Source organism: Osmerus mordax, chromosome 26 (assembly GCF_038355195.1).
Source record: "Osmerus mordax isolate fOsmMor3 chromosome 26, fOsmMor3.pri, whole genome shotgun sequence".
Lineage (NCBI taxonomy): Eukaryota > Metazoa > Chordata > Actinopteri > Osmeriformes > Osmeridae > Osmerus > Osmerus mordax.
This window is the reverse complement of record NC_090075.1, coordinates 950169-976417: the sequence shown is the minus strand read 5'-3', so window position 1 is coordinate 976417 and position 26249 is coordinate 950169. Positions and strand designations below refer to the sequence as shown.

At 50.1% G+C, this 26249-nt stretch overlaps 2 protein-coding genes across 3 annotated transcripts in view; one reads left to right on the top strand and one right to left on the bottom strand.

Annotated features, from left to right (window-relative positions):
* Nucleotides 1-491: 491 nt before the first annotated feature.
* zbtb11 (zinc finger and BTB domain containing 11) lies at nucleotides 492-7740 on the top strand. The gene is made up of 10 exons (XM_067230118.1): nucleotides 492-995; nucleotides 1381-1634; nucleotides 2017-2248; nucleotides 2479-3518; nucleotides 3705-4028; nucleotides 4308-4698; nucleotides 4820-4937; nucleotides 5084-5242; nucleotides 5395-5570; nucleotides 5845-7740. Exons 1-10 carry the CDS (start codon nucleotides 686-688, stop codon nucleotides 6381-6383), a joined length of 3543 nt encoding a protein of 1180 aa, XP_067086219.1. The 5' UTR covers nucleotides 492-685; the 3' UTR covers nucleotides 6384-7740.
* Nucleotides 7741-11044: 3304 nt separating this feature from the next.
* Nucleotides 11045-26249, bottom strand: part of tp63 (tumor protein p63) — a 23880-nt gene continuing 8675 nt past the window's right edge. The window contains exons 3-12 of one of the 2 annotated variants that reach the window (XM_067229553.1): nucleotides 19984-20170; nucleotides 19579-19694; nucleotides 19195-19304; nucleotides 18982-19106; nucleotides 18484-18566; nucleotides 17998-18122; nucleotides 13812-14011; nucleotides 13300-13447; nucleotides 12861-12954; nucleotides 11045-12768 (exon numbers count right to left, since the gene is read on the bottom strand). In XM_067229553.1, coding sequence (XP_067085654.1) covers nucleotides 12466-12768; nucleotides 12861-12954; nucleotides 13300-13447; nucleotides 13812-14011; nucleotides 17998-18122; nucleotides 18484-18566; nucleotides 18982-19106; nucleotides 19195-19304; nucleotides 19579-19694; nucleotides 19984-20170 — 1491 coding nt within the window. In that variant the 3' untranslated portion in view covers nucleotides 11045-12465. The remainder of the gene's footprint in view (nucleotides 12769-12860; nucleotides 12955-13299; nucleotides 13448-13811; nucleotides 14012-17997; nucleotides 18123-18483; nucleotides 18567-18981; nucleotides 19107-19194; nucleotides 19305-19578; nucleotides 19695-19983; nucleotides 20171-26249) is intronic. The other variant, XM_067229554.1, reaches the window with a different exon arrangement.

The following is a 26249-nucleotide window of genomic DNA, read 5'->3' as shown; positions in this document are numbered from 1 at the left end:
CAGACAAGACCGATGGACTGTCGCAAACACTACGTAATGGCTCCGCATCGACTTTCACAAAGCAATGGGTGTTGACAAATTTATTATGTTTCTTTGATAGAAGTTTAGAGGAGATGTTTGAGTACGGCTGATTGCTTCATTGCAGTGCTATGACATCGAGTTGGTTATGAACGTCATCTGTCTTAACGGGGTGGAATGACGGTGTTGGGTTTAAATAAAACAAAAAATAAAAGAAACAATTCTATCGAATGTATTGCATAACTGTTCATATTTCTCAAATTGGTCGTTTATATAATTCAAAGCAAACACCATCTCCCATTAAACAACCTGTCGATGCATTCATATTTGAGTAGTGTGTTAGAGATAGGTTTAGATTGAGCTCCCTCTTGTGGCCGTGTTGGTACATAACAATGCTGGGTAATTTCCAATTTTTCCGGTATTCTCACGCAACATCCGGTTGTGCAGCAGCCATTTTGTCTGTTCATGCAAGTCCACCCCTGACGGTCACGAATTGCAGTTCCACCTTAGAAAACAATTTGAAATATAGCCTCAATATTGCTTTATTTATACTATGTCGTTACTGAAAACGAATTAAAAATTGTAGTTTTATATTAAAAACTCGAAGGGGATTTTGCCTTCGAAATAGATTCATTATTTTGTTGTTCGCGAGCGGCTGACTGAGGTTATGTCGTGCGAGGAGAGCTACTTAGCTATCAGACGGTATCTGACTGATGAGCGGGAGCCGTACGCTCCGGGGACGCATGGCAACACCAAGAGAAAAATACGGAAAGCTGCAGCATGTTATGTCATGCGAAATGGGACTCTATACTACCAGAGACGACAGAAGGGCCTGGACGAGTTTACGGAGTTGGAAGTGGTTCTGCAGGACGGGCGAAGGAAGGAACTTATTGATCAGTGTCACATTACTGCCGGAGGAGAACACATAAATCAGCATTTAACCTGGGAATCCATCTCCCAAAAGTACTGGTGGCGAGGTAAGTGTTTAATTAACTAAAGTGCAAGTGCAGCTAGACAACCAGATATTAACCACAAACAAGCGCCTCCGTTTAACCTAGTTGTCAACAAACTACGTACGTCATGAGTCAGTGTCGCCGTCTTTCGCTATTTACGTTAACATTGTATCATACACCACAACCGGCTAGCTGCTAGCTGGCTAGCTTGCTAACTACAAATCAGCTGATAGCTGAGCCCGAGCAAGGGCTGAGAATACCTCTGCAATATCTCCTCAATGGGTGTATGTGTAAATATTTCGTGTGAGAGGAAAATAATAACTTTAGCCATCCGTTTTAAACAATAAATGCTTTCGACTGTAGTTAGTAAACACGTTTCTTGTCGGTGTTTGTGACGCTGTTCCTGCAGGTATTTTGAAGCAGGTGAAGGACTACATCCGGGATTGTAACCAATGCCAGAGCCGCCTGGATCGTCGCGGGCTGTCAGACGACGGGACCGGGCCCAGACCCGTCGGTCGACCGATCCGCCGGAAGACCGTGGTTCACCTCAGTGATGAAGATGAGGAAGAAGAGGAGGAAGGAGACGAGGAGACAGATGTGTCCGGCTCCTTTCAGAAGAAGATACGGACGTCCAAGACACTGGCCAAACACGAGCTTGTCTTTGTAAGTAGACCAGATGTATTCATACTGACCACCAGAGATGGCAATGATGCAAAAACAGTTTTGGAACCTTGTTTTGAAAATAATTTTTAAACCTTTTGAAACTTTTTTTAAATGCCAAGGAACAATCTGTGATACAAAACACAGACCTAAAAGCGGTTCTCTCTTCCTCGTGTTCTCTATTCTACTTGTCTGTACTGTGGGGTAAACTTTTGATAATAACTGAGGATATGGCCGTTATAATTTCCTGAATAAAAAATTGTGTGGGGGTACAGATTTGCCATTTTCAAAAATGTTTGAATGTGAGTGGGACATGATTTAACCCCTAATTTCATTGATACATTTCTCCATTGCCCGTGTCTGATGACTTGTCCCTGGGCCCCAGGTGGACAGTAAAGGGGTGGTGAAGCAGTTCCTCCCCAGACACAGTCAGACCATGCTGGACAAACTCAACCAGCAGCGCCTTGGCAACCAGTTCTGTGACATCACCCTGCTCATCGAGGGGGAGGAACACAGAGCCCACAAAGCCGTGCTGGCTGCCTGCAGCGACTACTTCAAGGAGCTGTTTGTGGAGAAGGGGGCTGTTTCCACGCACGAGGCTGTGGTGGACCTCTCAGGTGAGTGGGGGAGGAGGGGGGGGGACTGGGTGTGGAGTGTAAGAGAGGATTCACGAGTAGTAGTGCACACGATTAATTAATGCACAGTCATTTAGAAAATGCATAGTCATTGAAATCTTGCTCCTCTCTCTTCCCCTTTTCTTCCTTCCCCTCTTCCCTCCTCTCTCTATTTCCCTCGCTCCTCTCTCTCCCCCCCTCTCTCCCTCCCCCCCCCCTCTCCCTCTCCTCAGGTTTCACCAAGTCCAGCTTCCTGCCTCTGCTGGACTTTGCCTACACGTCCCACCTCTCGTTCAACTTCTGTGTGATGGCCGAGGTGGCCACCCTGGCCCGGCATCTGCTGATGGCCGAGGTGCTGCAGATCTGCGAGTCCGTCCACAAGCAGGTGGAGGAGCAGAAGCTGATGGTGTACCAGAGGGGAGACATCCACACCGTGGTGTCCAGCCAGCCTGCACCGGCACAGGCCTTCATCCAGGAGTCGGGGGCCTACATGGTGACCATCCAGAGCGATGGCCAGGCCGTGGTCACCCATACTGGGGTGGGCGTTTCAGGCGAGTCCCTGGCTGTCGTGGCCAACCCTGGGGAGGTGTTCCAGGGGGAGGCCGCGGAGGAGGAGGGGGAGGCAGGCGAGGGCGTGATGCTGGTGGCCCACGGAGGAGAGGCGGGGCCCGGGGAGACGGTGACCCTGATTGCCCACGGCGGGGAGACCGGGGAGGGAGGCACCATGACAGTGGTGACCCATAGCGGGCAGGCGGGAGCAAGCGAGTCCCTGGCTGTGGTCTCGGCCTGCCTGGCCCTGGAGCAGACTCCAGAGGCTTCCATGGAGCCTGGGGCTTTCCTCATCAACGTAGACCCAGGAACCCCCTCAGAGCTGGCCCCGCAGCCCACCACAGTGCCCCCCACAGCGCCCCCCGCAGCCCCGGAGGAGAATGCACAGGCCACGCCCAGCCAGTCTGAGACGGACGAATCACAACCGCAGGTGGAGGAGCCTGTAGCCTCCGCCCCTGCCCAGCCCCCGGCCTTGGCCCCGCCCCCCAAGCGGAAGCGCGGCCGGCCAGCTAAGGTGAAGGTGGAGGAGGAGGAAGTGGAGGAGGAGGTGGAGGAGCGAGTGAGCCTCCCTGTGGAGGAGCTGGAGGAGACGCAGGGGGGGCCCTACAGGAGGAGGCTCCGACAGCGCTCCATGGGGGAGGGGGGCTACGTCAGGCTGCACATGGGCCTGGAGGAGGAGGAGGACAGCAAGGCCCCTGCTACTCAGAGAGCCAGCACCCCCAAGGTACACACACTCTAACATACATACACATACTTTAACATACACACACACACACACTCTAACATACATACACACACTCACACATTAATACACACAAACACTGTCACATACATTTGTTGTCTTTCTTACTGAAGGCTGTGATACAAGCTGCGAATATACTTACTTTCTCTTGTGTGCGTGTGTGTCTAGGTGGGTCAGAGGCTGGGTAAGAGAGGCCGCCCCCCCAAGAGGAGAACAGAGGAAGAGGGGGAGGGGGGGCTGGGAGCGGGGGCCGTGGAGGGGCCTGTGGAGGGGCCCTCGGGCAGGGAGGGGGCTGAGCCACCCCAGACGGCCTCCGCAGGGCCGGAGCAGGAGGTGGAGTCGGGGGCCCCGCCCCCCCAGGGCCCTGCCCAGCTGGAGGGGGCTGTGGATGGGGAACACACCTGCTCAGAATGTGGCATGACCTTCCAGCGACGCTACGCCCTCATCATGCACACGCTCAAACACGAGAAGGCACGCGGGTACAAGTGTAGCGTGAGTATCAGACTGGGACACACACACACACACTGACAAACTAACACACAGACTAACACAAACACTGGATCCAAAGATGCTGAATTGTTTTTTCTATTTCCTCTTCTCTCCCTCCCTCCCCATCTCCTTCCCCATAACCCTCCCTCTTCTCTCCTCCCTCTCCTCCATCCTCTTCTCTCCTCCCTCTCCTCCATCCTCTTCTCTCCTCCCTCTCCTGCCTCCTTTTCTCTCCTCCCTCCTCTTCTCTCCTCCCTCCTCCCTCCTCTCCTCCCTCTCCAGCTGTGCAGTAAGGAGTTCCAGTACGCCGCCTCGCTGCGCGCCCACCTGGCCCGTCACAAGCAGCAGAAGAGCCAGCGCCCCCCGGTGGCTCGGCCCAGCCAGGACGACGAGGGGCTGGAGGGGGAGGGCGCGGGCCGCGTCAAGAGGGAGTTCGTCTGCGACATCTGCGGCAAGACGCTGCCCAAGCTGTACTCTCTACGCATCCACATGCTGAACCACACGGGCGTGCGGCCACACGTGTGCAAGGTGTGTGGGAAGACCTTCGCACACAAGCACAGCCTGAAGATGCACCGCGTCCTGCACGATGCCGCCAAGCAGTTCCACTGTGTTCTGTGTGACAAGTCGTTTGTCAGCAAGAGGAGCCTGGAGGAGCACACCAGTATACACACAGGTCAGGGTGAGGGTTGGGGTCAGGGGTCGGGGGAGGAGGAGGGGGTGTGAGGATCTCTCTGTGTCTCTGTTCCTCAGGTGAAGCTAAGTACCTGTGTGTGTGTGTGTGTGTGTGTTCTCAGGTGAGTCTAAGTACCTGTGTGTCCAGTGCGGGCGGTCCTTCCATCGTGCGTCAGGGCTGAGTAAACACCTGAAGAGACACCAGCCCAAACCTGATGTCAGAGGCTTCTCCTGCGACCAGTGAGTACCAGGGGTGTGTGTGTGTCTGTGGAGCAGCGAGGACGTTGTTCTCAGAGAGGGTGTGCTGGTCTGAAGTGTCACTTTGTGGAAGCGTGTGTGTCTGCACCCGTTCTGATCGGTCTTGCCCTTCTGTGTGTGTGTGTCAGCTGTGATAAGAGTTTCTACGAGGCGAAGGACCTGCAGCAGCACATGAACAAGCACCTGGGCCTGAAGCCCTTCCAGTGTCAGGTGTGTGGGAAGTGTTACAGCTGGAAGAAGGACTGGTACTCTCACGTCAAGTCTCACAGCGTGGCTGAGCCCTACAGGTAGCGCGCGCACTCACTCTCGCTCGCTCTCTCTCTCTCTCTCTCTCTGACACATACTCTCCCAGACCACCGGCTGTTGGGACCTCAACTGTGTGCAACTGTAACATGCGTGTTTACACCTGTAACATGGTGTGTGTGTGTGTCATGCGCAGGTGTAACGTGTGTGGGAAGGAGTTCTTTGAGAAGGCTCTGTTCAGGAGACACGTGAAGAAGGCCACGCATGGGAAGAAGGGCCGCGTCAAGCAGAACCTGGAGAGAGAGTGTGAGCACTGCGGCAGGAAGTTCACCCAGCTCCGAGAGTACCGGCGCCACATCAACAACCACCAGGGTGAGAGACACAGAGAGAGAGACAGAGAGAGAGACAGAGGGAGAGAGACAGAGAGAGAGAGACAGAGAGAGAGGGAGAGACAGAGAGAGAGGGAGAGACAGAGAGAGAGAGACAGAGAGAGAGGGAGAGACAGAGAGAGAGAGAAAGAGAGGGAACAGAGAGAGACAGGGAGACACAGAGAGAGAGAGGGAGACACAGAGACAGAGAGAGAGAGAGGGAGACAGAGAGAGAGTGTGTGTGTGTCCTGTCCTGACGTTCGTCTCCTCTCCTCCAGGTGTGAAACCCTTCGAGTGTCTGACCTGCGGCGTGGCGTGGGCCGACGCCCGCTCCCTGAAGCGGCACGTGCGCACGCACACGGGCGAGCGGCCCTACGTCTGCCCCATGTGCCAGGAGGCCCACATCGACGCCCGCACCCTCCGCAAGCACATGACCAAGTACCACGGCGACCAGCTGCCCGGCAAGATCATGCTGGAGAAGGACACCCTGCAGTTCCACAACCAGGGGACCCAGGTGGAGCACGCCGTCAGCATCCTGGCCTCAGACCTGCCCCCTGAGCTCCGCCCACCCCAGAGCGCCCCCGCCGAGGAGATCGAGACCGTCCTCATCACCGAGGAGACGGTGGAGGCGGTGCAGGCAGTGGAGGCGGTGGGTGACGGCTCCCTCTCCACGCTGTCCGACCAGAGCATCATGCAGGTGGTGAACTACGTCCTGGCCCAGAAGGCAGTGCTGCCAGTGGGGGGGAAGCTGGACGACAGCCCCCAGGAGCTCCAGACCATGGAGGTGGAGGTGGCGCATGTGGCTGAGTTGGAGTGACTTTGCCCTGGGCACGCTCTCCTCACGGACTGGCCCTCTGGTGCCGTGTAATATAAGTTGTTTTGTTTGTTTTTTACAGAGAAGTGGACATGGGTGAACTGTTCTTGACTGTGTGTGTGATGGAGAGAGGGAGTGTGTGTACTGGAAGGTCACTGTTGTGGACGGTTTATTCGTGAGTCAAATGGAAACTATCCACCAATAGAAACTCAGGAGAAGTTTTGTTTATAAAGGATGGACGGTACACAGACCTTTCATAGGAGCTGGTTTAGCACGTCCTTCTCAGATGTCCCCCCTTCCCCAAGTTTGATCTGTAGAGCCCCCAGCTGGCTACGGTCACTGTTCTTCCTGGACAGGAACACCAAATAAAGACCCTGCTGCAACAACAGTGCCCCCTGCCTCTTGGAAAGTGTATTGCGAAACTTTTGCAAATAAAAAGTTAAATGTGAATTACTTTTATAAGATGTTTTGATAACTTATGCTTTACATTTGACCTAAAGAAAATGTAAATAACTCACAACACCACTATCGGAACATTTTTTATTTTGGGGTTTATATCAAAATTGCAACATATTTACAAAACATTGTACAAAAATACAGAGCAGGAGATGATTGACTGTGCTTTATCTGTACTTAAACAAAACCTGGCCTAACTCACGTAGCCCGAGCACATACACAACACTTTCTATATCTGAGTCAACTTCGTAAACGTTTTGATTCCTGCTTCAAATCCTTTAACAGATTGTGGTCTGGCAGTGAAACTAAACAGGGGAGTCAGGTGGCTGAGCGGTTAGGGAATCGGGCTAGTAATCTGAAGGTTGCCAGTTCGATTCCCGGCAGTGCAAAATGACGTTGTGTCCTTGGGCAAGGCACTTCACCCTACTTGCCTCGGGGGGGAATGTCCCTGTACTTACTGTAAGTCGCTCTGGATAAGAGCGTCTGCTAAATGACTAAATGTAAACAGAATCAGGGCTGTTCATTTCAATGAATACACACAGCCTACTCTACTTTCCTACAGCTCCAATATTCCTTTGTAATGCTTTGTTATACTGTGAAAAATAAAGTATTTGTTTCAGGGGCAATACTCAAAATACAAAGAAAAGCCCCTTGATAAAATGCAAAGACCATATGCACCATGTGTTGCCCTGTAGTACAGGAAGCAGGAAGCAGACAGGAAGGTTGGCTTGTTCAGGACAACCTCCACAGACACGTGAATACTTACCAAGACAACTACGCTGAGTCATCAATCAACAGTTTAGTAATCTACAGTAATACAGTAGTGTAAAGCACACATGAACCTTACAGGAAGATACAGTATATTTGCCTATTCAACGGCATAGTAACACTTCTCTCTTGACAGAAAAACAACAATTCTTGAAATTATACAATCAATAGGTGTGTTTGACTTCATGCAGCTCCGACAGCTGCTTCAAGTTTTGGGCATGAATTCGAACACACCTAATAACTGGCTTGTGCCAGGAAATCTGAAACAATTATCTTGAAAACTGAAAATACAAAAGGACCATAACGTCGACTAATACAGTTCATTACTGTAAATAGTAAAATAAACCTTTTCTATTATCTTTAAAAAGATCGCACCCCTCCCCTATCCCCCTCAAAACGTTTTCATTACAGTCGTGCTTAAACATTGGAATGTAATACCACAAAAAAAAAAAAAAGACTTAAAAGCAAAATCTCAAAATAGCATTTGCATTTCTTAAGTGGTTTGTCCCTGGCGGCAGAAAAACAGTGGGTGGGCGGGGCTAGGTGGGGTTAGCATGTGTGTTTTGGATGGAAATCACCAAAGGGGTTAGCTTGTTTGTTTTGGGGGAAATTACCAAAGGGGTTAGCATGTGTGTTTTGGGGGTAATGACCAAAGGGGTTAGCATGTGTGTTTTGTGGGAAATGACCAAAGGGGTTAGCATGTGTTTTTGGATGGGAAATTGACCAAAGGGTTTAGTGGGAGTCAGGTGGCTGAGCGTCTAGTAATTTAAAGTTCAATTCCCGGCCGTGCCAAATGACGTTGTGTCCTTGGGCAAGGCACTTCACCCTACTTGCCTCGGGGGAATGTCGCTGTACTTACTGTAAGTCGCTCTGGATAAGAGCGTCTGCTAAATGACTAAATGTAAATGTTAGCATGTGTGTTTTGGATGTGAAAATGACCAAAGGGGTTAGCATGTGTGTTTTGGATGAAATGACCAAAGGGGTTAGCATGTGTGTTTTGGATGAAATGACCAAAGGGGTTAGCATGTGTGTTTTGGATGAAATTACCAAAGGGGTTAGCATGTGTGTTTTGGATGAAATGACCAAAGGGGTTAGCATGTGTGTTTTGGGTGGGAAAATGACCAAAGGGGTTAGCATGTGTGTTTTGGATGAAATGACCAAAGGGGTTAGCATGTGTGTTTTGGGGAAAATCACTGTACTGGAAGGTCACTGTTGTGGACGGTTTATTCGTGAGTCAAATGGAAACTATCCACCAATAGAAACTCAGGAGAAGTTTTGTTTATAAAGGATGGACGGCACATGGACCTCTCATAGGAGCTGGTTTAGCATGTCTTTCTCAGATGTCCCCCCTTCCCCAAGTTTGATTTGTAGAGCCCCCAGCTGGCTACGGTCACTGTTCTTCCTGGACAGGAACACCAAATAAAGACCCTGCTGCAACAACAGTGCCCCCTGCCTCTTGGAAAGTGTATTGCGAAACGTTTGCAAATAAAAAGTAAAATGTGAATTACTTTTATAAGATGTTTTGATAACTTATGCTGTACATTTGACCTAAAGAATATGTAAATAACTCACAACACCACTATCGGAACATTTTTTATTTTGGGGTTTATATCAAAATAGGTACATTGCAACATATTTACAAAACATTGTACAAAAATACAGAACAGGAGATGATTGACTGTGCTTTATCTGTACTTAAACAAAACCTGGCCTAACTCATGTAGCCCGAGCACATACACAACACTTTCTATATCTGAGTCAACTTCGTAAACGTTTTGATTCCTGCTTCAAATCCTTTAACAGATTGTGGTCTGGCAGTGAAACTAAACAGAATCAGGGCTGTTCATTTCAATGAATACACACAGCCTACTCTACTTTCCTACAGCTCCAATATTCCTTTGTAATGCTTTGTTATACTGTGAAAAATAAAGTATTTGTTTCAGGGGAAATACTCAAAATACAAAGAAAAGCCCCTTGATAAAATGCAAAGACCATATGCACCATGTGTTACCCTGTAGTACAGGAAGCAGGAAGCAGACAGGAAGGTTGGCTTGTTCAGGACAACCTCCACAGACACGTGAATACTTACCAAGACAACTACGCTGAGTCATCAATCAACAGTTTAGTAATCTACAGTAATACAGTAGTGTAAAGCACACATGAACCTTACAGGAAGATACAGTATATTCGCCTATTCAACGGCATAGTAACACTTCTCTCTTGACAGAAAAACAACAATTCTTGAAATTATACAATCAATAACTGGCTTGTGCCAGGAAATCTAAAACAATTATCTTGAAAACTGAAAATACAAAAGGACCATAACGACGACTAATACAGTCCATTAGATAGTAAAATAAACCTTTTCGATGATCCTTAAAAAGATCGCACCCCTCCCCTATCCCCCTCGAAATGTTTCCATTAGTCGTGCTTAAACATTGGAATGAAATATCACCCCAAAAAATAAAAAAAAAAGACTTAAAAGCAAAATCTCAAAATAGCATTTGCATTTCTTAAGTGGTTTGTCCCTGGCGGCAGAAAAACAGTGGGTGGGCGGGGCTAGGTGGGGTTAGCATGTGTGTTTTGGATGGAAATCACCAAAGGGGTTAGCTTGTTTGTTTTGGGGGAAATTACCAAAGGGGTTAGCATGTGTGTTTTGGGGGTAATGACCAAAGGGGTTAGCATGTGTGTTTTGGGGGAAATGACCAAAGGGGTTAGCATGTGTGTTTTGGATGGAAATCACCAAAGGGGTTAGCTTGTTTGTTTTGGGGGAAATGACCAAAGGGGTTAGCATGTGTGTTTTGGGGGTAATGACCAAAGGGGTTAGCATGTTTGTTTTGGGGGTAATGACCAAAGGGGTTAGCATGTGTGTTTTGGGGGAAATGACCAAAGGGGTTAGCATGTGTTTTTGGATGGGAAATTGACCAAAGGGTTTAGCATGTGTGTTTTGGATGGAAATCACCAAAGGGGTTAGCATGTGTTTTTGGATGGGAAAATAACCAAAGGGGTTAGCATGTGTGTTTTGGATGGAATCAACAAAGGGTTTAGTGGGAGTCAGGTGGCTGAGCGTCTAGTAATTTAAAGTTCAATTCCCGGCCGTGCCAAATGACGTTGTGTCCTTGGGCAAGGCACTTCACCCTACTTGCCTCGGGGGAATGTCGCTGTACTTACTGTAAGTTGCTCTGGATAAGAGCGTCTGCTAAATGACTAAATGTAAATGTTAGCATGTGTGTTTTGGATGTGAAAATGACCAAAGGGGTTAGCATGTGTGTTTTGGATGAAATGACCAAAGGGGTTAGCATGTGTGTTTTGGATGAAATGACCAAAGGGGTTAGCATGTGTGTTTTGGATGAAATGACCAAAGGGGTTAGCATGTGTGTTTTGGGTGGGAAAATGACCAAAGAGGTTAGCATGTGTGTTTTGGGGAAAATCACTGTACTGGAAGGTCACTGTTGTGGACGGTTTATTCGTGAGTCAAATGGAAACTATCCACCAATAGAAACTCAGGAGAAGTTTTGTTTATAAAGGATGGACGGCACATGGACCTCTCATAGGAGCTGGTTTAGCACGTCTTTCTCAGATGTCCCCCCTTCCCCAAGTTTGATCTGTAGAGCCCCCAGCTGGCTACGGTCACTGTTCTTCCTGGACAGGAACACCAAATAAAGACCCTGCTGCAACAACAGTGCCCCCTGCCTCTTGGAAAGTGTATTGCGAAACTTTTGCAAATAAAAAGTAAAATGTGAATTACTTTTATAAGATGTTTTGATAACTTATGCTGTACATTTGACCTAAAGAATATGTAAATAACTCACAACACCACTATCGGAATTTTTTTTATTTTGGGGTTTATATCAAAATAGGTACATTGCAACATATTTACAAAACATTGTACAAAAATACAGAACAGGAGATGATTGACTGTGCTTTATCTGTACTTAAACAAAACCTGGCCTAACTCATGTAGCCCGAGCACATACACAACACTTTCTATATCTGAGTCAACTTCGTAAACGTTTTGATTCCTGCTTCAAATCCTTTAACAGATTGTGGTCTGGCAGTGAAACTAAACAGAATCAGGGCTGTTCATTTCAATGAATACACACAGCCTACTCTACTTTCCTACAGCTCCAATATTCCTTTGTAATGCTTTGTTATACTGTGAAAAATAAAGTATTTGTTTCAGGGGAAATACTCAAAATACAAAGAAAAGCCCCTTGATAAAATGCAAAGACCATATGCACCATGTGTTGCCCTGTAGTACAGGAAGCAGGAAGCAGACAGGAAGGTTGGCTTGTTCAGGACAACCTCCACAGACACGTGAATACTTACCAAGACAACTACGCTGAGTCATCAATCAACAGTTTAGTAATCTACAGTAATACAGTAGTGTAAAGCACACATGAACCTTACAGGAAGATACAGTATATTCGCCTATTCAACGGCATAGTAACACTTCTCTCTTGACAGAAAAACAACAATTCTTGAAATTATACAATCAATAACTGGCTTGTGCCAGGAAATCTAAAACAATTATCTTGAAAACTGAAAATACAAAAGGACCATAACGACGACTAATACAGTCCATTAGATAGTAAAATAAACCTTTTCGATGATCCTTAAAAAGATCGCACCCCTCCCCTATCCCCCTCGAAATGTTTCCATTAGTCGTGCTTAAACATTGGAATGAAATATCACCCCAAAAAATAAAAAAAAAGACTTAAAAGCAAAATCTCAAAATAGCATTTGCATTTCTTAAGTGCTCTGTCCCTGGCGGCGGAAAAACAACAGTGGGTGGGCGGGGCTAGGTAGGTGGGCGGGGCTAGGTGGGTGGGGCTAGGAAGACATCAGAAACGGACGCCCCTCACACCCCCTCCTCTTCCTTGATGCGCTGCTGCTGCTTGTTCCGGCGGGAGTCCAGGTCGAAGGAGAAGTCGGACCAGTCGTCGCGCGGCGGGAAAGAGATGGTCTGGCGGAGCGTGAAGCGGACGGCGTCGATGACGCGCTCGCTGCGAGCCTCGGAGGAGCCCACGCTCACGCTGGAGGCTCCGCTGGTGGTGCGCAGGATGTGGGGAGGAGGGGAGAAGTCCATATTCTGACGGTGGTCCATGATGCCCTTCCAGATAATGTGCTGGAAGTCTGCGGGGATCTTCAGCCGAGACAGGTCCTGTGGACAGCAGCAGAGAGGGCAGCGTTAAGTCTGGGTTCCTCCCCTGTCTAACCCCACAGGTGACTGGCGTGGGACAGGCAGGGCCTCACCTCCATGTTATAGTTCTCTATCTGGTAGATGTTGGTCAGGCCCTGAGCTGTGAAGTAATCCAGACATGCGGCGCAGCCGAGGCGCAACAGGAAGCTGCAACAGGAGAAACGGCCCACAGTTAGTACAGGAAGGAGAGAACAGACAGGTTCAATTGTGTTTCTTTACTATCTAGTAAAGTTGAAAAGTGTTTTAACCATCCACAGTAACACCATTTAGCCTCACTATCCATCCACAGTCACAGACACACAATAAGTGTGTGTGTGTTTTGGGGCGAAATGACCAAAGGGGTTAGCATGTGTATTTTGGAGAAAATGACCAAAAGGGTTAGCATGTGTGTTTTGGATGGGAAAATGACCAAAGGGGTTAGCATGTGTGTTATGGATGGATAGTAAGGCTAAATGGTGTTTCAGCGTGGCTGCAGGGTGGGGGTGGGGCTACCTGGAGATGCTGCTGTCCATGGGGTACGGAGGGGGCGGGGTGCAGTGAGAGGAGGGGACCATGGGGAGCTGGGACTGCAGGCTGTGTGTGGGGCTCAGCCCACTCATGTCTGCGTTCATGGGGATGTGGGCGCCCATCATGGGGGTCACTGAGGGGAGGACAAGCACAGCGGCTGTGAGAGGCTCTCTGACAACACGACACAAGCACAGCGGCTGTGAGAGGCTCTCTGACAACGCGACACAGCAGAGAAACTGATAGGGGGGCGGATACAGCTAGGGGTGGGCAGGATATTCCTCAACAGACACACACACAGACACACAGACAGACAGACAGACACACAGACAGACAGACACACAGACAGACACACAGACAGACAGACACACAGACAGACAGATAGACATACAGACAGACAGACACACAGACAGACAGCTAGACATACAGACAGACAGACACACAGACAGACACACAGACAGACAGTTAGAGGCTGCAGGAACAACAGTGGGTCCACTCACTGTCAGTGAGGCCGCCCACCATGCCAGAGGGGGTGAGCGTGTTGCGCTGTTGGGGGTTGATGAGCTGGCTGACAGAGGGCAGCTTGTTGACCTTGCTGTGGGGGGGGGAGCTGGACCCGAATGACGCCTGGGAGGCCATTGCAGTCCTGGGACAGGACAGAGGGTACAGTCCGTTACTCTCATCGCCCCTCAGATCCCATCTTAAACGACAAGAAGCCTTGCGGTTAGTCACAGACAACACCTTTACGTTACATTTACACAACAACATCACCATCATGAGAGAATTACAGTCGTCAGTAAAAGGTTCCCTTGTGTCCCTAACTTTCACAATGGAAAATACTTCTTCTGATAGTCAGCGTGATGAGGAAGAGGTATCTTGGTTCTCGCTTGGCTGATCTTGCTGGTTTTAAGCGACTGTTTTTCCACAATAACATGTCATAAATTGTAACTGTGGGAAGCCCTCTCTGACATTCCTGGAAACCATCCTTCTGTCTCAGAAGCACAGCCCTCTGGTCACCTACCAGAGATCTCTCCCAGGTAGGCAGGGCAGCTACGCACCTGTCTACACCTGGAGATCTCTTGGTAGGTGTGTCTACTCTGCATAGTGAGTTGGCTGGGTGGGACTATTAACTATGGTTCCTTGTTTTTACACTAATATGGGAAGAAGGGATGAAACAGTGATGAAGAGAAGGAAAAAGACAGAAAAGGAGAGAAAGTCAAAGCAGAGAAAACATTTATTGAATCTTAGACAGACAGAAAGGCAGAATTACAGCAGGGAAACATCAACATAACATCTGTTTCAAACAGTGTTTCAAAAGCAACTTCTTCACAGAATATGTGGATGAGTATCAAACATCTGTAATCTCCTCTCATGTTAAACTAAGGCATAATATTTTCCAGACCATCGCAAAAAAAAAAAAAAAACTTGAAACACTAAAAACAAACTCAACTGTCCAGCAGTGACATTACAAAATCATGACCAGCATTATCAAAGTTATTGACATAATAAAATCTTCCCCTTTACAAACCCACACAGCGAACTGAAGTTCGAGCCCAGCTCCAAAACAGGAACAAAATTGTCTAAAGTTCATACAGATTCTTACAGTAGAGCACTACCCAAGCAAAAACATCTATTATACTTACAAAGTACAAAGTACAAACATACTCACATACTGTTTATAAAAGTTGTTAATGAGTATGCAAATATGCAAAATCAGTACAATTTAAGTACACTTTGTAGAAAAAAATATAATGAAAATGTATATAGCTCTCATTTAATACATTTAAATTAGATTTAAATATATATTTTTTGCACTTGGGCAGCTCCAGACGTCTGTTCTGGGAGGATCAGAGGGCTTCGTGACTGAAGCCTAATCCAAAAAAGAGATGAACTATGGCAGACTGAAGCAGGTCTGTGATAGGTGGAGGCATACTGAAGCAGCTCTGTGATAGGTGGAGGCAGACTGAAGCAGCTCTGTGATAGGTGGAGGCAGACTGAAGCAGGTCTGTGATAGGTGGAGAGCTTCTGTGTCGTGGAGGTGTAGCAGGACTATTTCCTCTGCTCTACAGAATGTCAGAGTTTACAGTCCTCCAGACCGGATCTCAGAGAGAGAAGAGGGACAGAGATGAGAGAGAAAGAGAGAGAAGCAGGGGGGAGAAGCAGGGGAGAGGAGCAGGGGAGAGGAGCAGGGGGGAGGAGCAGGGGAGAGGAGCAGGGGAGAGGAGCAGGGGGGAGGAGCAGGGGGAGGAGCAGGGCGGGGAGCAGGGGGGAGGAGCAGGGGAGAGGAGCAGGGGGGAGGAGCAGGGGGAGGAGCAGGGCGGGGAGCAGGGGGGAGGAGAAGGGGAGAGGAGCAGGGGGGAGAAGCAGGGTAGAGGAGCAGGAGAGAGGAGCAGGGGGGAGGTGCAGGGGAGAGGAGCAGGGGAGAGGAAGCAGGGGGGAGGAGCAGGGGGGAGGAGCAGGGGGGAGGAGCAGGGGAGAGGAGCAGGGGAGAGGAGCAGGGGAGAGAAGCAGGGGGGAGGAGCAGGGGAGAGGAGCAGGGGGGAGGAGCAGGGGGGAGGAATGTGAGGCCCTCTCAGGAGGAGCTGCAGGTTCTCCTCTGCTCTGCTGGAGGCTCCAGGAGCTCCGAACCGAGACGCGCCCTGAGAACACTGTAGAGAACCAGAGAGAACAGAGAGAACCAGAGAGACCAGAGAGAACCAGAGAGACCATAGAGAACAGCAGAATAGAGAGAACAAGAGAGAACCAGAGAGAACAAGAGAGAACCAGAGAGAACAGCAGAAGAGAGAGAACAGAGAGAGACAAGGTAGAAATGAGCACTGGCTTTGGCGGAGACCAGAAAAGCCCCAGACTCTCCCTCCCTCTTTCCCTCTACTGACTTGTGGACAGCAAATACATATTTTCGATCGACAAATGGCTTGTTCGCGTTTCTCTGTTCCTCTTTCAAAATTAATGCGCTGTCGATGTCTTGTAAAACAGACTCGCTGGCAGAATCTACACATCTCAGCCATGTTTGTTGAAAACAAATTCAACCCAAGCGCTCTTTGGTAACGTGTTTGATTACGTTACTGTTGATCATCTGTCCATCATCGTATAAAGCCCGCCCTGACAATTTGATTGGTACGAACTGCTCTTGTTCGGGCATAGTTTTTCCCCAACGGAGCAATCCTAGACGGAACTTCCAGACCAAATTTTTTTGTGGGCGGGGCTAAGTTCGGCTGGCACCCAGGCTAATAAACATCCACTTGGTGGCACTGTTTGCCAATAGATAAATCCAATCCATGAGAGAGAGAGGGAGAGAGAGAGAGAGAGAGAGGGAGAGAGGGAGGGAGAGGGAGGGCGAGTGTAGACTTGAAAGACTAAAAAAACAATTTTAAAGAGTTGAAAAAAGACTGAAACGTTCTGTTGAAAGGTGGCACAGGGCTTTATTTCAGCGTGAGGAACAGTGAGGGTTCAGACCAGGATTTCAGAGCAGAGCACCGCTCAGGAACTTGGGTGGAAATTAGAAACATTTCTACAAAGTGTTTAATTTTGGTTGAGCTTTTGAAGTTACAGCTGGTCTGACCTCTCATTTAATCTAAAACACAATACAGTTGAGACATAGGATTCAACCATTTGTCAAAGCAAGTTTTGACTGTGACAACATTTTGACCACATATTCACTAGGGCAGAGAACACTGCCCATATTTCTAACCTGCCTAGTGAGACGAACCAAACATGTGGATTACTGATACCTCACGTCTCCAGAGGAACAGCTGACCCTAGCTTGTCTGAGGTGGGAAGGGTTCCTGGGGAACCAGGAAGGTGGGAAGTTAGGAAGGTGAACCTGAACTAAATCTAACCAGGACACTGCAGAATGAGAACTCGAGGAGCTAAACCGTGAGAGGGTTACCTCACAGTAAAAGCCAGTTTGCTTCTTTAATGACAAACGCCAAACATAAGCAGTAATTATCGCTGGGCGTCGCTCTGTCAAGCTGTCATTTACAAAGACTGCCCCCCCCCTGCTCTAGGCCCTGGGGGCAGGGGGGGGCTGCCCCAGTGGCAGGGTGGAGGATGGGGATCCTAGATCTACTTGTGGAGTAGAGAGGGGACTGGAAGCTAAAGATCCTGAGAAACAACCTGACTCTCGACCCGTCAGCCATAACTCACACAGCGTACGATCCTCCACCACACAGGAGGAGGAGAGGAGAGGCAGCTCTGCCCAGGGCCACCCTCCACATACGAGGTGCAAGCACAGGCTGTAAAGATCCTTAATAAGTGATTAAGGTCCAGAGGACAGAGTTCTGTATCCGTGACAGCAGAGGAGAGGATGCCATAGCACACACCTAGAGCTCACAAACAGGACAAGTGAGTGTGTGAGTGTGTGTGTGAGAGCGTGTGTGTGTGTGAGAGACACTACAGCCACTCTTAGTGAAACAAGCAAACCATCAGAGTTAGTCCAGAGAGGGGAGGGTCCAGAGGTGAGGTCAGGAGACAGGAACAAGCAGCAAGGGAGCAGTAAACAGGCAGTAAGACATAAGCAGGCAGTAAGGCATAACCAGAGCAGTCAGATCTGGGGTCAACTGGAAGCTGTTGGAAGCCTGAGGGATACTGGACCTGTCAGGATCTGGACTGGTGGACTAATACTCTACTGACTGGGTGTCTGACTGACTGACTGACTGACTGGCTGGCTGGCTGGCTGGTACTCACTGTTTGTGCAGGAGGTTCTGCTGCTGCTGTCTGTAGGACTCAATGGTGTGCTGTGGGAGGAACTGCATCAGCTCCAGAGACTCTTTGATTTTCACCAAAATCTCATAGATCTCACGGCCTTTAATCTGTCAGAGAGAGAGAGAGGAGGTGAGCTGCTGCGGGATGTATCTGGGACAGAGAGAGAGTGAGAGAGAGAGAGAGAGTGAGAGAGAGTGATGGAGAGAGAGAGAGAGAGAGAGAGAGAGAGAGAGAGAGAGAGAGAGAGAGAGAGAGGAAGAGGGAGAGAGAGGAAGAGGGAGAGAGAGGAAGAGGGAGAGAGAGAGAGAGAGAGAGAGAGAGAGAGAGAGGAAGAGGGAGAGAGAGAGAGAGGGAGAGAGAGAGAGAGAGAGAGAGAGAGAGAGAGAGAGAGAGAGGAAGAGGGAGAGAGAGAGAGAGAGAGGGAGAGAGATAGGTGCTGCAGGCAGAGGAACAGAGCATGGGACTCACAGGCAGACAAAACACTTCCTCATCTGTGGATCTTCTCTTCTTGATGGAGGACATCTGGATACCATGAGAGGCCTGGCGGAAGGCTGGACAGAGGGAGGAGGTGAGGAGAGAGGAGGTGAAGAGAGAGGAGGTGAGGAGAGAGGAGGTGAGGAGAGAGCGGGGGAAGAGAGAGGGGGGGAGGAGAGAGAGGGAGGAGGTGAGGAGGAGAGTCATTCCTTACGCTCTTCTGGCAGAGAATAGCCTCAGCACACAGAGAGAAAAAACAAGCGGGGGGGAGCGGGGGGGAGAGCGGCGGGGGGGGGAGGAGGCATGCAGTGTATGTAGGAGTGTATCTGCTGAGGGGTAAAGTTCTGTGTGTGCGAGAGAGAGTGTGTGTTACGCGTGTGTGTTATAAGTACGAGTATGTGTGTGTGTTACGCGTGTGTGTGTGTGAGAGGGGGACAGCAGCCAGTCAGCCCGTCACCTCAAGCCCCGCCTACTTACGACGTCGTTTCCTACCCTCACTGTTCTTGCTCCCGTCCGTGACGTGCTGCTTGCGGATGCTGTCCTCGTCAGCCTTGCGGTCGCGGCCCGGACACGCACAGATCCTCGCCTCGAAGCACCGTCGGCCCAGAACCTGGCCACTGGGGGGGCGACAGAGAGGAGCGGTTACACACACTCCAGTGATGAGGCAGGGAGGGGGGGGGGGGGGGGGGGGGGGGGGAGACTCACTCTCTGGTCTCCAGGGTGACGATGATGAGGATGGGCCGTCTGTTCATCCCTCCCACACAGCTGGAGTTACACATGAAGTTGTAGAGGATGGTGGTAAACTCTGTACCCACCTGAGGACACACACACACACTGTCTGAGTCTACACACACCTCACACACACACACACACACACACTGTCTGAGTCTACACACACCTCACACACACACACACTGTCTGAGTCTACACACACCTCACACACACACACACTGTCTGAGTCTACACACACCTCACACACACACACACACTGTCTGAGTCTACACACACACACACACACACTGTCTGAGTCTACACACACCTCACACACACACCCCTCTCTCACACTGTGTCAGGGTTAGGGGCACCAACCTGTGGGGGCTCGTAGGGCACCAGCACACTCTGTCGGCCCGTGATGGAGTCCTCCAGGTACTGGGCGTGGCTGTTCCCCTCCACGCGAATCAGGTGGCTGGGCGGGGCTATCTGGCCTGTGGACAACAAATCACAGCAGGGTTAGCATGAATTAATAATGTTACGTTATGAAATCAACATAAAACAGATGACCAAACACTATAAACATCAAAAAGATTCAGCAGAGTTCAGCAGAGTATTTTCTTGACGTACACAGACATGTTGTAAAATGTGAAGAAATGTTGTACAATTTATGTGATCTAACATTGTTGTACAACATTGTCATGTTAATAATACAAAAAAAATTGATCAGTTGATTGGTGTGTGTGTTGGTGTGTGTGTGTGTCCATGGCAGACTGGACTGACCGTCGTTAAACTCTCGGCTCAGCTCGTGGTTGGGGCAGCGCTTCACCACCTCAGTCACATGCTCCGCCTTCTTGTAGACGGGCATGGCCCTGATGACAGCGCCCCCTGGTGGGTTGGTCAGAACCTTGATCTGGATGGGACACGTCTTGGCTATCTGGCAGTACAGCTTCTTCAGCTCTGTGGAGTACTGGAGGGAGAGGTCAGAGGTCAGGAGACTGCTTTGTGTGTGTGGGTAGAGTGTTTTCTTCTGGACGAGTACTGGACGAACGCGCAGGTCAGGGGTCACACCGAGAACGCGCACACACACACACACACAGACACACACACACACACACACACACACACACACCACCGTAGACAGAGACGCCATACATGAAAGGCTTCCAGGTGGAGGCTCCATGTCCAGGAGGACACCTGCTCTGCAGCAGTAAAGCAGCCCTCAGCAGATGGTGCTTCACACACATCTGAAGTCTACAGAGTTCAACAACAGGCCTGTGATTACTGCCCACGTGAACACACTCACACCTCACACACACACACTGTGTCTGTGTGTGTACATTTACATTTAGTCATTTAGCAGAAATGTGTACAGGGTGTGTGTGTGTGTGTGTACAGGGAGTGTGTGTGTGTGTGTGTGTGTGTACAGGGTGTGTGTGTGTGTGTGTGTGTGTGTGTGTGTACAGGGTGTGTGTGTGTGTGTGTGTGTACAGGGGGTGTAGCTGCTTCCTGTGATGAAACTCAGCCCTGAGTCCTCCTCACACTCAGAATGACGAAGACAGTACTGTCACAGGATGTTACACACACACACACACTGTCCTACAGGGCCATCGTCTCTCCCCACAGGAGCTGAGTGCGTCCAGACTGTCGTCCCTGCTGTGTTCAGGATGTGGAAACACACAGAGCAGCTTCCTCTCTGAAGGAGGGAAGGAGGAGAAGAACGGAAAGAAACACGACAGTTTGAGGAGGAACACAGTGAAACAGGCCCGGGGCTGAAACAATCACACCTTCCATTCCCCCTCCGCTAAGCTGTTCCCGTGGAAACAGCCCAGCCCAGCACCTGTGATGACTCTGTGTGTGTGTGTGTGTGAGAGAGAGAGATGATGAGTGTTACACAAGCTTGGCAAGGAGGCAGGCCCTGCACCCAGTACACACCCTCTCCTTTCAACAGGGCACGGCTTCCACACACACACACACACACACTTTCCCTTTTCCTCTGTCTCTTCACACACACTCCTGCTCATCCATATCTCACACACACACACACACACACACACACACACACACACACACACACACACACACACACACACACACGTATGCATCGGTTAGGATCAGACTGAAGATGGGTTCAGATCGGTGTGACAAGTGTGAAAGAGAGAGATTTAGAGGGAGCAAAAGTGAAGAGAGAGAGGGAGCAGAAGAGAGAGGAAAATGAGCGAGAGAGGAGAGCGAGAGAGATCAAACCAGGGAGAGAGAGGAGGAACAACAGAGAGAGAGAGAGAGAGAGCTAGGTGTCCTAAGAGGGAGGTAGAAAAATGTTTGTGTGAATAATTGCAAGACACTCCTTTTTCTTAGCTGTGGGCAATTTAACCAGATGATGAAAACCAGCTCTTTGGTGCCAGGATCACAGAACCTTCTGCAACTGCTGACTGTGCATCCAGTCACACAATACACAAACAAACTACACGCAGTACACACACACACACCCCCACACCACTGCCAGCCAAGGAAACATCCCTGCCCTTGGGTCACAAACTCTGAGAACACAAATCTATGTTTATGGGCTGTTTATGCCGAGGGAGGGATTGTGAAAGGAGGGTGTGGGAAGGAGAGTGGAGGGAGGATGGAGGGACGAAAGGAGGGAGGGAGGGAGGAAGGATAGTGGGAGTGTGTATGTTGAGGGAGGGAGGGTGGCGGAAAGATGGAGGGATTGTGGATGGATGGATAGAAGAGGGACAGAAGGAGGAGGGGGGAAGCAGAGTGAGCAGAGGGAGAGCGAACACTAGAGGGTGACACGAGGTGAGGCCTGTAGGTGTTAACCTGTAATTATGCTCCATTCACTGGACACAATGGGACACCCAGCTCTTCACAGCTCCTCACAGGAGACACGCCACCCAGTACAGAACAACCTTCAGTCCCAGAAAGCCTCCAGCGTCAGCCACAACCACAGAGCGTGACACATTCTTGGACAGGCGACTGAGGAGGGGAGGGAGAGAGAGGGAGGGGGGGGTCCTGCTCTGACGTGAAAACAAAGAGAAAGTCTTGGTGTGAAAAAAGTTATTCAGCTTCCAAGACAGCAGAGAGAAGGGTCGTCTGTGATTCATATCTTTCATGCTCTGAAAAATCAACAACTCCTCCCATTGGTACGTGGCTAAGTTCTGGAGCTCTGGAGGAATGTGTGAGTCAACTGCTGATAGAGGTGAAGGTAAATAACAACAATACCAACATTTAGCCGACGTTTTTATCCAAACCCACGTATAGGGGGAGGGAATCCGAACCAGTGACCTCTCGATCCGCAAACTCTCTAACCACTGAGCTCTACTCTTTCCCAAGGTGTGTGTGTGTGGTGTTGCTCTCACACAGGTGAGCTTCACCGACACACACACACACACACACACACACACACACACGCACACACACACACACAGGTTTCCAGGTCGCTGCAGGCCCGGGCAGGTCTACAGCTGTGGTGTTCCTCTCCTGACAGGACGCTGCGGGCGCCAGCTCACGTCAGGCCTCAACACGCCGGGCCTCTCACAGCCGCCCGTGGCGCCTCCGGTCTTGTTCGCCTCATTCCTGGCGTGTCGCATCACGCCTGCAGCCCCACACAGTCCACAAACATGCAAAACCAGGAGGTGGAGGAAGGTTGTCTTTTTTTACAGACTTTCCTCCTTTCCCCTCGGGAAGGAGGACGAACACCTGCCTGGTGGAGAGGCTGAACGATGAGGAGACGCGGGGGAGGAAGTGACATCGCTCACTTCCTGTCAGGGGCGAGAGCCTCATCACCTCTCATCTCTGATTGGTCAATGTTTCTGCTTACTGTTCCTAAACAGTAAACAGACAGGGTTCCTGGAGTCTGAAACACTGTCGCACGTCTGGTCCTCCATCTTCAGTACTGTCTACATGCAGTGTTGTTACGCAGGTTTTGAGGACAGCTTCTGCTGGTGAATAAAATGTGGCGTACAGCTGACATGTACTGGGGTGTCATGTGACATGATGTTTTCGTAGGGACACACACATACCAAAGTCAGACTAGAACTGAAACAGGGTGTGTGTGTGTGTACAGAGTGGGTATATATGTGTGTGTGTGTGTGTGTACAGAGTGGGTATATGTGTGTGTGTGTGTGTGTGTACAGAGTGGGTATATGTGTGTGTGTGTGTGTGTGTACAGAGTGGGTATATATGTGTGTGTGTGTGTGTGTACAGGGTGGGTATATATGTGTGTGTGTGTGTGTGTACAGAGTGGGTATATATGTGTGTGTGTGTGTGTGTACAGGGTGGGTATATATGTGTGTGTGTGTGTACAGAGTGGGTATATATGTGTGTGTGTGTGTGTGTACAGGGTGGGTATATGTGTGTGTGTGTGTGTGTGTACAGGGTGGGTATATGTGTGTGTGTGTGTGTGTGTACAGAGTGGGTATATGTGTGTGTGTGTGTGTGTGTACAGAGTGGGTATATATGTGTGTGTGTGTGTGTGTGTGTGTGTGTGTGTGTGTGTGTGTGTGTGTGTGTGTACAGGGTGTTCCATGGAGTCGTAAACACAGCGATGGTCTTATTTTATCTCCATGGAGACCCCTTCTCACTCAACACCAGATCTGTTTTCAGTTCCACTGTAGTCTGATCAAACAGAATGCTGTTCTGCTGTCCTGATCCAGGGGCGTGGCTTATGTTACCCAGGAGACCAGGAGGAGGAGGACGGGACAAAGAAAGGACAGGATTTTCTGTAATTATGCCGGTTTTCCCCTAAACACTAACAGGCCTTGAACACAGAGCTGTGTTTATGGTATTACAGGTGTTATGGCGTTTCACCCTCACAGGCCGGAGGACTGTCTGCCAGGGAACCAGATGATGCTGATCTGAAGGAGAAATGAGCAAGATCCCTCTCTCTATCTCCTCTGTGCCGCCCCCTCTCACCCCCTCCTCTTCTCTCCTATCTCTTTCCTTTTCTATGTTTTTGTACGAATGTATTTCATCGCTTTCATCTTTGGCACATGACAGTTTTACATCGTGAGACATTCCCTCTTGCCTTCAAAACATGTAACATAACTGGCACACAAAAACTAAAATCCTAAATAAATGTAATGTGACATATAAGGGACTGACCATGGAGAATGTCCCCCAGCAGGTTGTGACATGAAGGACTTTCTCTCCCTGGATCAACTCCTGTCATAAAGCAGGTGGCCTTTTATTGTAACAATAAAACTAAACTAAAACACACTTAATAAACCTGTTTACAATCTGACCTCTCCTGTCCCATTATTACTAAATCACTTCCTGATCACCAAATCTATTCAGCTCTAGGCTCTCTCTCTCTCTCTCTCTCTCTCTCTCTCTCTCTCTCTCTCTCTCCATCCGTCTCTCTCTCTCCCCCCCCCCCTCTCTCTCTCTCTCTCTCTCTCCATCCGTCTCTCTCTCTCTCTCTCTCTCTCTCTCTCTCTCTCCATCCGTCTCTCTCTCTCTCTCTCCCCTTCTCTAGTTTCTCCCTCTCTCTGGATCCCAGCTCTTGTCTGAGATGCGAGTCCTGACAGCTCTCTGACAGTAACAGGTCGCTCCTCGTCTCTGCAGGCGAGGGGCGAGCCCGCAGATGTTCCTGGACAAGTCCTGTCTCGTCTGGAACGCTTCTCTTCAGCCCAGCGAAGCCAGCGCCTTCTCCTCCCTCCCCCTTCTCCTATCCTCCACTTTCTCCTCCTCCTACCCTCTCCTCAACTTCCCTCCCTCTCCTCCTCTCCTCATCCTCCCCTCTCCTTCCCTCCCCTTCCTCCTCCCCTCTCCTTCCCTCCCCCCTCCTCCTCTCCTCCCTCCCCCTCCTCCTCCACCTCCTCCTCCTCCTCCCCTCTCCTTCCCTCCCCCCTCCTCCTCCTCCTCCTCCCCTCTCCTTCCCTCCTCCTCCCCCTCCCCCTCCTCCACCTCCCTCCTCCTCCCCTCTCCTCCCCCTCCCCCTCCTCCCCCTCATCCTCCCCTCTCCTTCCCTCCCCCTCCTCCTCTCCTCCTCCTCCTCCTCTCCTCCCCTCTCCTTCCCTCCCCCTCCTCCTCCTGTGCTCCTAAACACACACAGCTACTCGCGGGTTCAGCTGAGAGGCACATCGTATTTACACAAGTATTATCCACAGGGCCTCAATCCATTACAGTAATCCTCTTCTCCCCCCTCTCTCTCCCCCCTCCCCCCTCCCCACATGCTCCCGTTGCGGCCTCGACATCTGCATTCCTGCTGCTCTGTGACATCTACCTGCTGGCAGGTAACACACCACACAAACACCAGCGCCCTTTCATGCCTCACAATAGGAGCTTCCACCAGGTCAGTGGGAATCCCTTATCGGTGACACTCCATTAATACTGCTGAAGAGGTGGGGGGGGCTAGACAAGCTCTACAATTGCTGAGGGCAAATCCTTTGTCCACACAGGGAGAGAGAGACAGAGAGGGAGAGGGAGGGAAGGAGAGTGAGAGAGAGACAGAGAGGGAGAGAGGGAGAGGGAAGGAGAGAGAGGGAAGGAGAGAGAGACAGAGAGACAGAGGGAGAGGGAAGGAGAGAGAGGGAAGGAGAGAGAGACAGAGAGAGAGAGGGAGAGGGAAGGAGAGAGAGAGAGAGGGAAATGGAAGGAGAGACAGAGAGAGATAAAGGCCAGGCTTCTGGAACTGTTGACGTGTGTCATTGGCCGTTCTCCCCCAGACAGGAAGAGTGAGGAGAAGGTTTGGATTAGGCGTGTCTCTTGAGTCATCATGATGAAGGTACACCGTCTGCTGAGCCCCCCTACGGCACAGTCTCACGGCCCAGCAGGGGGGGGGGGTACCTGAGGCGTGGCCAGGCCGCTGCCGTGACAACCCTGGAGGAGGGTAACCACGACGAAGATCGGAGGCCTGAAGGAGAGGGGCTCCGTCGCACGGCAACCCACACACCAACTCTCTCCCTCTCGACAGGGTGCCTATTATGGGATGTCTCGCACTAGCATTAACCCATGTGTGAGTTATAAAAGGGGGTAAATCCATGCTATGATGGTCGACACGGACCGCAGGATTATAGATGTGGATCTCCTGAGGCCTCCTGTCC

Excerpts from the sequence above, each read along its gene's own strand:
- zbtb11 (XM_067230118.1), top strand. The coding sequence starts at position 686 with ATGTCGTGCGAGGAGAGCTACTTAGCTATCAGACGGTATCTGACTGAT. Across the intron at positions 996-1,380 it reads CCAAAAGTACTGGTGGCGAG|GTATTTTGAAGCAGGTGAAG; the intron begins GTAAGTGTTTAA and ends CTGTTCCTGCAG. Across the intron at positions 2,249-2,478 it reads GGCTGTGGTGGACCTCTCAG|GTTTCACCAAGTCCAGCTTC; the intron begins GTGAGTGGGGGA and ends CCCTCTCCTCAG.